The sequence below is a fragment of the Nyctereutes procyonoides genome, unplaced genomic scaffold (assembly GCF_905146905.1).
Source record: "Nyctereutes procyonoides isolate TBG_1078 unplaced genomic scaffold, NYPRO_anot_genome, whole genome shotgun sequence".
Classification (NCBI taxonomy): domain Eukaryota; kingdom Metazoa; phylum Chordata; class Mammalia; order Carnivora; family Canidae; genus Nyctereutes; species Nyctereutes procyonoides.
Window position 1 is genome coordinate 47019665 of NW_026575142.1, and position 14033 is coordinate 47033697.

The 14033-nt window shown below is 33.0% G+C and overlaps 1 protein-coding gene across 2 annotated transcripts in view; it reads left to right on the forward strand.

Moving 5' to 3' along the window:
* The window catches only part of ATP11B (ATPase phospholipid transporting 11B (putative)), a 119108-nt gene extending 105167 nt beyond the window's left edge, over window positions 1-13941 (forward strand). For both annotated transcript variants that reach the window (XM_055307881.1, XM_055307882.1), the window contains 2 exons: window positions 6068-6201; window positions 10302-13941. In XM_055307881.1, coding sequence (XP_055163856.1) covers window positions 6068-6201; window positions 10302-10383 — 216 coding nt within the window. In that variant the 3' untranslated portion in view covers window positions 10384-13941. The remainder of the gene's footprint in view (window positions 1-6067; window positions 6202-10301) is intronic.
* Window positions 13942-14033: the final 92 nt, after the last annotated feature.

Here is a 14033-nt window from a genome sequence, read left to right on the forward strand (position 1 = left end):
ATTTAGACAATGATGCTGAGCCCTAGTGTTGTCACAGCTAGAGCCTTCTAGTCATCTCCCTCCACTGTGACCTGCCTCTTTGGCCTCCATTGTTTTGTCATTTATGTGTCCCTAGATTCCTGGCCTGCTCTGGATGCTCTCTATTCAGCTGTACCTAGCAACTATAGGACTAGCAATAGGATGTTAGGGCTGTTGACCTTTCTCATTGTAGATCTGGATACTAAGCCCCAGACCTGAAAGCTGCCACTACTTACAACAACAACAACAAAAGGAAACATTTTAGATAGTTTCAACCAAATACAAGTCACCTTCCTCTTGTGTGACAAAGATACTTACAGCTCCTGTCTCATTTAACAAAGCAGTGAACTATGAAAGGAACAGAAAACCATAATGGTCTCTATTCAGTTGTTTGCAGCTAAAAGCTGTACTTTTCTAAGTAAAATTTTGTAAGCAAATAGAATTGGATATTTTTAAAATAATAATAATAACAAGGCTGCCATGAGAAGCAAGACCTACATGCATACCTGATAAATACAACACTTTACAAAACTAATGTTATTTTAAAATCTGTGCTTATTTGAGCAGCTTTTTCATCTGGAAGTTGAAATGAAGAAAAATATTAGTGTTGACATTATTTCTATAAAAAAATTATCCTCTGACATTCTGTGAATGGTTGATACTTAGAAAACTGAATTCTTAACATCAGCTGTACCATGCTTGAATTAGTGCTATTCTGATTTACCCCCTCCATTAAAATGAACGATTTTATCATTTTTTATAGATACTGATACTCTTCTTCACCTAAACTTCAAATTCCTAGTTAGATATTATTATTTATGTAACCGCATCATTAAAATAAAGGGACCTCAGTCTTTCTGAAACTAAAATCAACCAAATTATTAAAATAACATACCTGATAAATGTTATTGTATGTTTATTTTCATAGTTAAATTCAGGCAACATGTACAGAAATCTCCTCTCTGGAGATCCCTAAAAGACAATATGGAGATATTTATAGCTATTTTCCAAAGTTGTTTATTTTACTTGAGGAAAAAGAAAGAGGAAAGATAATGTAGAAGAGTGAACGAATGTGAGCTTTTGAGGCATGTTTTGAAGAAATGGGCCTTGAGTGAGACACAGCAGTCTTCTAAAAGCCATGGCTGAACAGCTGCTTCTGGCAATTCTGAATAAGAAGTTGAAGCCATTACTTGTTTTAAGAAGTTTATTATTCTTAACCAAATTTGGAAATCAATACTATTTGATGACTTTTGAATTTACATTAAAAAGAAAAACACTTCCTGGAACACAACTTTTTTTTTTTTTTCATAATTACAGTTTCCAAATACCTCCTTTAAGACTACAAGATTCTCACTTTGATTGTATATTTATTATAAAACTGTTTTAAAGACAAAAGAACAGGGACATCTGGGTGGCTCAGCTGCCTTTGGTTCAGGGTGTGATGATCCCAAGGTCTGGGGATTAAGTCCCACATCAGGCTCCCTGCGAGGGGCCTGCTTCTCCCTCTGCCTATGTCTCTGCCTCTCTCTCTCTTCTCTGTCATGAATAAATAAATAAAATCTTGTAAAAAATAAAAAAGACAAAAGAACAAATATAATTAATAGTTTGATAATTCTTATCTAGACTTAAAAAGATTTGATTTGATAGGTAAGATGTCATAGGAATGACTAGAGATCTATGACAATTTTCTAACATTTAGAAGATTCAAGGAAGATAGAAGAAGGTAGAAGACTAGGAGAAACTTCTAAATGTTTTCTATCATTGATATGAAAATAGTGAAAATAAGAGCAGTGAGTCAATTTATTTCAAAAGGTAAGTTCTATAAAGATGAAAATTTTTATTAGCCATACATAGTCATGTTGAATCTCCATAGTTTTGCTTGACAGCCCTTTTAGCTCTAAGATATGTGGTTGTTCCTGGGAAGCAAGTATGGTAGTGAAAGAGTCTTACCAATAAATCAAAATTTCTGGTAAATTTAAGTGCCACCACGTGGGGTCTCACTCCCATTACTTTTGCTGCTTTTTTTTTTTTTTTCCTTGTCTGGTATTTATAAGCAGTCCAAAACACATACACACATGCACACACACATAAAAGGAGATTCTCCTTACTTTTAATGAAATGAGATTTAAATGCTCCACCCTTTTCCTACTCCCACTTATCGGCAGCTGTGGCTACATGTACTTTGGCTGAGCTCCTAGTTCCTGAATATGTGATCAAAGATATGTATATGAGAAAGTGGTAGAGCTTGGACGTTTGTTAGAGAATGGTGTAGTTTTTTATATATATAGCAGCTTTACAGAAACACAGTTAACCAGCATTCAGCATTTTTAAAGTAGCTGGGTATTTTTTTTTTAGAGAAAAAAAGGAAATATATTTTTGCCTAGTTCAAAAGGTGATCTAAAGAAGTCATTTATTTATAATATTTTTGATATCTTGAGATCTTTACTCTCTCTGGGGTTGTCCATGTGTAAATACCTGTCCTTAGATTTTAAAGTGAAAGGTAATGAATGCAAAGCAACATAATTACCTAAAGTCAGATCCAGACCTAAGTGGTATGCTGTGCATATGTGGTCACTCAAATGCTGCTGACTTAACGGATGTCATCTTTAATGAATCCTTGAAAGTTGAGCACCAGCTATATAAGCAAAGCACAAGTTGTTAAATTAAGAAGTATGGGGCAAACTCCTTGCTCTCTATAGGCTCTGGTCTAGTTTAGTGTTCTCTAGACAAATGTGAAAGACCAGTTTGTTGTTTTTAATTTCCAGACCATCATGGACCAATACTTTGGTAAAATACAATAAATGAATTACAGTGACTTTTGAACAATGTGTGGGTTAGGATGCTGGCCCTTCATGCAGTAAAAAATCCAGGTATAAGTTTTGACTCCTCAAAAACATCACCAATAGCCTACTGTTGACTGAGAACCCTTATCGATAACATAAAGTGCCAATTAACATAATTTGTATGTTATAGATATTATTACTGTATTTTCACAATAAAGTAAACCACAGGAAAAAATCAAATGGAAGAGAGAATATATTTATAGTACTGTATATGTATTTATTAAGAAAAATGTATGTGTAAGTGGACCTATGCAGTCCAAAGCCATCTTGTTTAAGGATCAAACTGTGTACTAGGAATTGAAATTTAAAAGGTATATAAAATGAGCCCAGACTTTAAAATTATGAGATTCAACAGTTATAAAAGTATTCTGTCAAATTGCAATAAAATTTTCTAACCTCTTATTCATACAGACCAGAAACACTTAACCTACCCACAGGCCAGTAACAAATGTTTTCAGACCAACACTGATCCATGGATCACACTTGTCTTTTTTGGAAGGGGGCAGGTGTAACAACTACTTCCTTACACTCAGGCTAAACATGTGCTGAATACACATCATACTTTACTACGCACACATAATTACTCATTCTCTTCGCTTAGCCTAGAGTGCTCTTTCTCTCCCATCTCCTGCTACTGAAATCCCACCCAGTCTTTAAAATGTGTTTCAGATGCTATCTTTTTCATCAACTCTTTCATGCCCTCCCCAGTACCAACAACAACATCTGGATTTGAGCCTTCCCTCCTGTTTTTTAATATTTGTAGTCAGCCTCATTACCATAATTATAAGCAGGAAGTATAATGGCATGATAAAGAAGCTTGAGCTCTGGAATTAAACCAAGACTCAAGCCTCAGCAGGGTGATCTTGAACAAATTCTTAACTTCTCTGTCTCCTCATCTGTAAAATGTCTCTGAATATGGTTCTTTCCCCAAAAGTTTGTTATAAGTTTTAAATGAGAATAATCCACAAGAAGCATCTTACATAGGAACTGGCACATACATAGTAAGCATTCCTCCATTAATGTAACTGCCATTATTCCTGATTTATCTCCCACCCTTTCTTTACAATTATTAACTCATTAGATTGCTATTCCCTCTAGGAACCAGCACAGTGCCTTGCTCAATAAGTACAAATTGAATTTAATTGCTTGTACCATATTAGTTACTCAAACAAGCAGTGGAATAGAATACAGAGAGAGATTACTGATATTTGGAGAGGTGAAGGAAATTTCATGGAGATGATGGTATTTAAACTGGACTAGGTATAGGGATCAGCATTCTGATCCCAGTTGCTGACAGGCCCTAACATACCACCCAAAAGCAAGGAACATTGTACTGGTTGGCTGTGTGAAGACTTTACAAGAGCATTGGGAAGTTGAGCAAGAAAGGTAGCCCAAGGTCAGGTTATAAAGGGCCTTAAAACCTCCTTGCAGTATTGTACTTTACCTTTGAGCATGTGGTAGCTTTTGAGTCTTGCTACCTATTGAGGGTGATTTTGAGATGGGGGAAACTGGAGCCCAAGGACTCAAGGAGGAGACTGGGAGACTGATAAAATCCTTTTACTTAAACCAGCATTTCCTAAACTATTCCTCTGAATATCAGTGTTCTTCCTAGGGTTGATTGATCCCCAAGGGCAGTGGGGGTAGGAGGAAAAGATTTTACTGAAGGAAAAAAAAAAAAGTTTGAGAATTGCACTGTGTCTCTTTCTCTGAAGACTGACCATGCATCCTGACTTAGAATCCTTTACCCAGAAAGTCTGTGTAGACCATCATTGAATTCGTGTTTCCCAAACTTAATCAGCCGCAGAACTTTTTATCATGAGACATCTGTAAACATCTCTCAAAACACAGTGTAAGTAGCAGTACCGTAAACAGCCCTAAACCAAGAGTATTGTATTGAAAGAACAACTAAAATTTGGCTATTTCTCAGTGCTTAGCAGACCCTAGAACATTGATGCAGTTAGGTAATTGCCAGACAGGAACCATGTTGTCTCTCACTGCTTGGTATTTGGCAAGTTGTACTCTGAGCAGGGATTTTGCAGAACCTCACCTGTTATATTCAGAGCGCCAGGTTATTTATGTTCCATCATATCTGTCTTCTGTCCATTGTGAGCATCTCCACAAATGTCCCCTGTTGCCATGCCTACTACTCAGCACTTGGTGATTCCCAACCTTTGTGAATTGCAACACTCGAATGAATCTATTTTTGTTCTTCCTCTATGCTTTCCAAAGATTTGTTACACAGTATATGTAAAGGAAAGTGAATGAATATAAGTTTGTTTAAAATGATATCCCTAAGAAATTAAGGCGTACACTTGACTGAGTCAAAACCAGGGTTGGGATTCATTGGGCTATGTGATCATACCATTTCTTTCCCTCATCTTAACAGGATTAAAATTATTGGTAGTAATGGCTTTATTTTGCTGGGTTATCTGTTCCTGAATCAGTATAAATCTTGTATATCTTCAGAAATTATTAAAAATAGTAAGTCATTTGTTTAGTAGATTTTAATACAGTAAGTTAATAAATTTTTAAAAAGCAAAATAAGCTGATCATGGGCATGATTGGCACTTAATAGTTGCTTAGCAAATTTAAGGTAAATGATGCTTTTTTCTCCAGGGTAATTTTTCAAGGATGATTATAAAATAATTTTTCAAGGATAATTTCAGTGAATATATGTAGAATGCTTAGAACCTGGCACATAGTAAACACTACATGCTGCTGCTGCTGTTGTTGAAGATTGGGGATAGGTCCTGCCTGGTTATTATTTCCCAGTCTTCAGAATGGTTCACACTCTGCATTTCTCAGTTGCTAAACATTTTTAATTGAAATTGCAGGAGCATTTCACCTAAGCAAAAACTCAAAGAAGAATTAAATTCGTTCAATTTGAGTGGTTGATGTAAATCATTTTGGCTATAATAAATTGTTAAAATAAGATATTAAAATCTAAAATCTTTGCAGATTTTAATAATATCCAGCTACTTATTTTTATATAATTATTTTATTCAACTTCTAATTTAGGACACAGTGCCTTTTAAATTTTTTTGTGTATTATTCTTAAAGCCTTCCATACATTTCCATATTATACAGAATATATATTTATATACATTACTTTTGGTTTTAAAGTGGTTATTGTAGGTTTTTTCTTAATGCTTTTTGGAAATCCAGATCTATAAATAACTAATTTTTTTCTGCTTCATCTCCTCCAGCTTACTGAAACAAATTCAAGTATCAAGTGCTTGGACTCCATGTGCTGTTTCTCAGAAGGAGAAACAGCGTGCGCATCTGTTGGAAGAATGCTGGAACGAGTAGTAGGAAGATGTAGTCCAACTCATGTCAGCAGGTGTGAAATTTCTCTAAGTAGCCTTTGCTGCAGATGAGTGTCCTATAAACTGGAACAGAATGAACCTGCATCTCTAGATACCTAATAAATCAGCAGCTGATTTGACCAACTAAAGCAGGAGGTGTGCTATTTATTAGCACTCTTTGATGGTAGATTTCACATTGTGGCTTTGGGGTGGGGGGCTCTTTCTCTAATAAAGGAAGAGAAGCATCTTTGAAGAGACTTCATCTAATGAACAAAAAAATTTGCTTTACAGTCTTTCTAAAATGTTATAGGAGTGTGTATATGGTACTTGGTTTTTATACTTTCTTTTTTTTTTTTACTATACTTTATATTACTGTTTTATTTTCTGTATTTTTGTTTGCTTTTTGTATTTGCAGAATAGTCTACACATAATAGCAAAGTCAAAGGATTTTGCTTTCTTACTTTTCATGTCTACTTTCGGGTCAGTCATTTGAGACTTTGAGATATTTATAAACACAAAAGGCTGTACTTCTCTCCTAAACCATTTTATCTCTGTAATGAGGTTTTTAAAATGAGTTATTTTTTTTACTTGTTTTCATGGTTTAATAAAAAGTGTGTAAGTTAGAACAGGCATCTTAAATTATGGTTTAGAAGAATCTTAGCATTTCTGTCCCCTCCCAGATCTGTTTCTTGAATTAGATTTATCAGTGCTTTTTCTTGTGGGTCATAACAAAAATACCGTGTTTTGGTAAATGCCACTTAAATTTATTTAAAAGTAAAATGCGTTCATCTCTTCATGTATTTCCCCAAGAGATATATTATTATTCAGGGAACATTAAGAGGTAGAAATAGCTTAAGGTGAATTTTATCATATCATAAAGTGAGAGCAGCAATACACTGGTGTGCATGAAGAGTTATAGATGGGCAGGATAGATAGATGGTGATCTCCATTGTTTACCATGTACCACATGAATAATCACTTTCTACATGTGCCATGGCATGGAAAAGTTTAGAAAGTACCCCAGGGGCAGGGCACAGAGCGTGGAAGAGACACTATTATCTGCTGATAAAATAATTTTTAATAGTTGATTAGCTTTTTATTTTAAAAATGATGAGTAATTCTCATTCATGTGTCATAGAATTCAGGTAACATTTACTAACAAACTTTTATTAGTTTCCACCTTGCCTTTAGTTATGGCCATGTCTTTATTGTACACTCGCATTTATAAATAGCATTCTTAAATGTAATGTCTGTGGTTTCAGTCTCCATTTATTGAATATGTGATCAGAAATATTTCCATAATGCTGTGGTATCATTTTGTAGTAATTTTATTCTACATAGAAAGAATTACTATGAGCAGTTAAATTTATGGGGACTTATGTATTATGACTTACACAATTGTATTATAAAATACATTAGAAGAAAGCAGCTCTTTCGTGTACTCAGGCCACCAAATTTTCCAAAAGAAGTTCCAGAAGGACCTACTTTATAGTATTTTATTTATTAAGACAGCTTTACTGTACAGAACTAAGGTGAAAGTTAGACTGAGACTACTATAGAACTTCCACAGAATTTTTTAAATTTCTACTTCAACAGGAAGTTCTCTTTAATGACAGTATACATATTCACTATTAAAAAACTCTAATTAATTTTAAATAAGCCAAAAATATTTACTTAAATATATTCTTATTTTTTTGATATCAGTTATTCAGATGATATGCCCCCATTTTTCTTTACATAGCCACTTTAATACTGCTTTATACCCTTGAACTTGCCCTTGGAAATGTGGAATTTATTTCAGCATGTTCCCTTGAAGGTGGCTGTTACCATCTGTATTTTTTTTTTCACTTAAAATTGTATCATAGTATTTTCATTTGTAAGACTTTATTTTTTATTTTCCTAGTAAAATGTTTAATAGTAATATCTTACTTGACAGACTATAAATATCTTACCAATTTTATCCAGCATCTCAGGTTATGTTCTTGTAACCAAGAACATTATTCTCCTTTTTTCTTTAAATGAGTAATATAAAAAGGCTTTTGAGATATGTTCAGTTTTTTTCTAGTGGATAAAAATCATACAATATGAAAAATCACTTGGTGCTTTCCAAAGGGCTGTATGAAAATTATCATAGATCCATTAACATTATATTTAAACTTTGAAAGTAATTTTGATACGTGGAGTTTGGTTTTTGTTTTTTCCATATATTTGTATTAGTGAAATATGTTTGGCATTTCTGTTTTGATTTTGGAACAGCATCTATTCTACATTTCTATTTTATGTCTAACTTAAAAGGTGAAACAAGGCTAATAACTTCTCTTACGGGATGTAGAAGCCTTGGATATTTTTTCTCTTAACCTATTAAACATAAGAGGTAATGAGCATCACTTGAGAAGTACAACTAGTGCTTTCATATGCACATTATTCTGCTGATTAAACTTTTACTATCCAGGCACAAAAAATCTTACATTTTATTAATTGATGTTTTTAAAGGAATATGCCATATTGCAAACTTGGTTTCAAATGTAGCATCATGGTGCTGTGTAAAGGATATGCCGTGTTGTACACTAAAGGGCTATACTTCAGCAATAAATGATTTTCTTTATGCATTTTACCAACAGTTACTTCATCCTAATCAAACCTATTTTCTAAATAGAAAGGAATTAATAAATAATATGTAGTTCCAGTATTTAATGTTCTGTCAAATATGATATTTAACATGTGAGTGCACATGTGTGCTTTGAAAAGATTAAAAACAAAGGAAACCTTACCTAATAAAATTCTATGTAAGCAATGGTGGGAAAAGAGGAAAAACTAATATAAAATATTGGCAGTTTGGGAATGAAACTGGACTCCCAGTAATTAGGGTGTTGGCAGTTATGTTTTGTCATATGTGTCTAAGCATACTTTATCTTGGATAAATACTTTTAAGAAATGTTTATAGTCTCATCTCATTCATTCATTTTACACATACTGACTGCAGTGTACCAGATGCAGTTCTAGGTACTAGAGAGAGACGGTAGTAAACAAGCCCTTCCTTAAACTAGTTTTTCTGGAAACAACTAAATTAGAAACTAATGAAATTAGAGAATCTGTGAACTATACCAGCATCGTTGTAGCTTATTTATGTTCCTCTTTACCAACTTTGTAAAATTTCTAGGTTCCAAAGTTCATTATGACTGTTTGCTTAATTGATTTAAACTCAAACCACATACACAATCTCAAGGAAACTGGACATTTGATAAGAGTGAATTTAAAAGCCATTTTAAAAGCTAGTCTCTTCCTCTAACCTCTTTAAAAAGTGGGAACCCTGGAAAAAGTTACATAAAATGTATTTATTGTTTAGTGCTTCTAATCTTCTAAGAAAAAACTACCTTTAATTTGGTAATCCTGATACTGTCCTTGAAATGGGTTAGGCTATTTTAAGCATGGAAGACTATTTCTGGTCTTGAGTTATTTCAGCTTAAATTAATAGAGCTACAAATAAAGCAGTATATAATTAATTGCTTATAGGCCTTAGTATTCAGACAGTAGTTAACTTTTCCAGACCATTAGAGGTTTATTCTCAATTAAGTGAAAACCATACTAAACTACAGCTGTCTTTGATGCCTATTGAATAAACAATTCACTGCAGTCAAGCTAATTATGATAAAATCTTTAGAATAGAATTTATAGCTGAAAAGAAATAGTATAATATATGAACATAGTACTATTTCATTCCAAAGTTTTTGGTAAGTGGGATGTTTTTTGCTTCTGTGATGTCAAAATACAGCCTAGTTGCTTTTCAGTAAAACTGTGCGTAACTCTTAGTAACATACTAATTTCTTATTGAATTGTTAAGATCTTAAAAGCATCTCATTTAGTATTTATAGAAATTGTGTCAATGCTAATGAATGCCTGAATTTTGGCTAATATTTTATAAACTAGAGCATTATTTTTTCAAGTTTTTATATTATATAATAGACTGATCATTCAAGGCTAGTATGAAGAACTTCTCTTTAGCATTTAAAAAAAATCAGTAAGTGATTATTTTAATATTCAAATTGCATTTTGATCCTAAGTTTTAGAGTAAATTTTTGTCTCACTTAAAACATAGGTCCTGGTGAGCCAAACTTTTCTCTTATTGTTACTTTAGATCTTGGAGTGCATCGGATCCTTTCTATACCAACGACAGGAGCATCTTGACTCTCTCCACAATGGACTCATCTACTTGTTAAAGGGGCAGTAGTACTTTGTGGGAACCATTTCAACTCCTTTCCTAAAATTCAGTGTGATCATCCTGTAATGGCCACACTAGTTCTGCAGAATTACTTTCTGAAATTTCTGAAGTATTTCATACCCACTCAGAGTTACAATGGCAAACAAATAAAAAGCATTAACATAAACCCCTTTCAACCCATTTAATTTAAATCCGAACATGTTAGAATTTGTGAAAGAGACGTTTTCCATCTCTGGGTTGTCCCTCATGCTTATGTGGGACTCCTAATGGCATTTCAGCCTCTTCCTAAGGCCATTGTATTTTAATATCAAGGTAGAAAAGGGAGGTAATTCCTACTTAATTGTATTTTTTAGTGTTAGCTTGGTTATCGAGTCTTCTATTCAAATCTGCTTCTGTAAAGTATGCTAAAAAGTTTGCCTTGAAAAAACTCTATTTTTTTATTAGAGTTATATTTGAAGCTTTTCATGAGAAAAGTTAATGTGAATAGAAAGGAATTTTGGTCCCTCATGACCCATGTTGTTAATTCTTCAGTGCTTTCTAAGTTCACAGAGCAAATTAGGAGAATGCATTTCCTATCATTATTTACTGCATTGTGGGTAGTAAATATAAACCAATACCAAACTTCTCTAAATACTGTAACACAACCAGTAAAATTAACCATATACATACAAAGGGTGTATTATATATATAAATCAGGAATCAAGTCCATTCACCAAATTTCAAATTGATGTTTACTAATATTTTTGTGACAGAATATAAAGAACCTATTGTGGGTAAATTACATACATTAGCATATTATTATTTAATGTGTTTATCATTGGATCTTTTGCATGCTTTAATCTGGTTAATATATTTAAATTTGTTTTTTTTTCCTCTATCTGAAGGCTCTGTTTATAGTATTTTATGACACTGTTGTAAAGTTCAACTATATCAATAAAAAGTTTGGACAGTATTTAAGTATTGCAAATATTTTTAATTATACAAAATCAGAATATTAGGGTAATTAAATCAAAAAGATAAGAGCCTCTTTCTGTAGCTAATTTAGACTTGCTCTTGCCTTTCAGTAAGCTAGAATTTAGAATAAAGGATTTTAGATAAGAATCCTATTATTTTTAGGTTAGTATATTTTATCTAAGTTATAGTAGACTACCACAATAAAGTGAAACCTATCCAGTGTCCCATTAAAAGGTATATTTTAAGGCGTGGCTACAGGATGTAAATGACACAAAGTTTAAAATGCTAAATCATAGGGGGTAATGGCAGCAATAAATTAAACTGCTAAGAATGATTAATCAGGTACATATTGCTGATTGGCTCATTGTACTTCAGTACTTAATTTCCATCTTGAGTTTATCATCTGTTCAGTGTTGTCATTTGTTTTGATAAAAAGTAATATTTTAAATTGGGAATGATTATTGGTTATTAAAGAGCTTATCCAGCTCTAAGTATATGATTGTGTACATATTTGTTTAAGATTGTATGGAAATGGCTAAATAAGTTTTTCCAAAATTTTCTCTCAAGAATATAATTCCTTTCTGTGGATTTATTTGGCATCTTTCCACTCCTTTCCCATCTCATGAATATAAGACTTCTAGAATTGGGCTGGTAGGGAAAGAATGTAAAGTCAAGAATTAAGACTTTGCTGGTAAACTATTTTTTTTTTTTTAGTTTTTATTTTCTTGCTATTGTGTTTCAATAATGCAAGGATATTAGGTTATGAATTTCAGCTTAAGTGTTCATTTTCATTAATAGCCTTTTTTTTTAACTGAAATATTCCAAAATTGAGTTTAGGAATATACTGTGATTCTGGCAATATATTAAAGGGATACTACAATGTAAAATGTACACACTTACCAATTCATGTTCTGGAAGAGGAAATACTGTAGAAAATACTCAATTAGGGTAGTTTAGTGGAAGTTAACTCAGAGTTTATTTTTTCTGAGAATGTCTTGTAAAATATTTATATAACAAAATAACATGTCGTAGTCCTGCTTACAGGACTTACATCTACCTTACAGCTTACAGTGTGTGTTTACCATAAACCAAACTCACCACTGGCACTAGAGAAGGACTACAAAGCCATCAAGCAGTCTCTGACCAGCTGCAGCAATGGAGGTCAACTAGCCTATATGGTGCTGAAGGTGTGATTGATATAATTGTCTGCATTCACTCTTTGAAGTTATTTAAGAACTTTATGTCCAAAAAAAAAAAAAAAAGTGACATCCACTGATAGGCTCATCATACTCTGTTGAAAATCTCTTTTTTAAAGGAAAATTATAAGGAAAGAGCTTTTTTCATTTTACTTAAGAAAGTAACTTGTCTGTGAGCTTTAGTTTTCTAGTGCTAATGCTCATATTTTTAAGACTTTATTACATATCCAGTAATCCAAAAAATTCCCTTTGCATATTTCTTTAGTTTTTTGGAAAGTATGACGTCAGCAATTAACTTACTCTTAAACCTGCCAAAACCAGAGTAAGATGCTTCATGTGTTTTTACTAATTAATGGTCTCAAATCTATTTGCCTCACTTTCTTATGTTTACCTACCTAGTCTGAAGGCTATAGCCCTAAAGATAGTAGCAAGCACCAAGATGGTTTTCAAAATCGTTCATCAGCTGCTTTAAAAGATAACTCAGCACCCTGCCTCAGCTTTAGCAAGCAGTAATCTCATGATAGGAGGATTACAGTATGGGCCAGGAGAACGACAGCTACAAAGCTTGCCGTGGAGTTGAGAAGAAAGAAGGGGAGAATTTACAATTTGAATTTCTCTTAACTACCCACCTCCTTGGGTCTCAAACTCCATGATATCCAGAGGCTTTCCAGACCTAATCCAAACTCTGGCACTATCCCGAGTAGGAAATTAAATACCGAGGCAAATCACATTAGGAAACTCCTTTACTCAGACAGGTTGTTTCTGCTGTAAGATTGTGAATTGTGAAATAGGGCTTGGGAGAAACTTGAGACTCCTATCTGATAGGCAGAAGTCAAAGCCACTAAAAAAAATTTACAATTAATATGAAAAAAATTTTAAATATGCTACTCTGAAAAATTATTGAGGGCAGGGGGGAAGGGAAAATCATCCATGTTTGTGTTTTCCTGTAAAGATCATGTTTGGGGTATGATATAAGCAGATATTCATTTAAAAAAACACACCAAAGAGTTATGTAAAACATGGTTTATTAATTTTGGTCCTGCTTCTGAGACACTTTTATTTCTAACTTGAAATGAGTCATCTATTTTCATAAAAATAGAACATTATTAAAGTGCTGTTTACGTGAGAACATTTGAATGATTTTCATACAAAAAAAATAGATCATAACTAGTGATATGTTTGTAGTAATGGTGATTGTTAGATTTTTATGGGAAATAAGTAGTTGGAAATACTGTAGCAACACTTAGTTTAAAAGTTTAAAATTGAGGACCTCAGACACTGTGGCTGTCTAATAAAATCCTTTAAAATTTCTTTGCATTGTCAGTAAATGTAGTTATTGTATAGCTCTCAGTAATTTTTTAAAGTTTATGAAATTATATTTATTGAATAAAAATTTTCCTACATAATTCAAAGTGGTTTTTTTTCATTATTTAAGCATTTTAAGCTTTTCTCTGTATATCACAACTAACACTGCCAAAATTTTTTTTGATGAAATTTT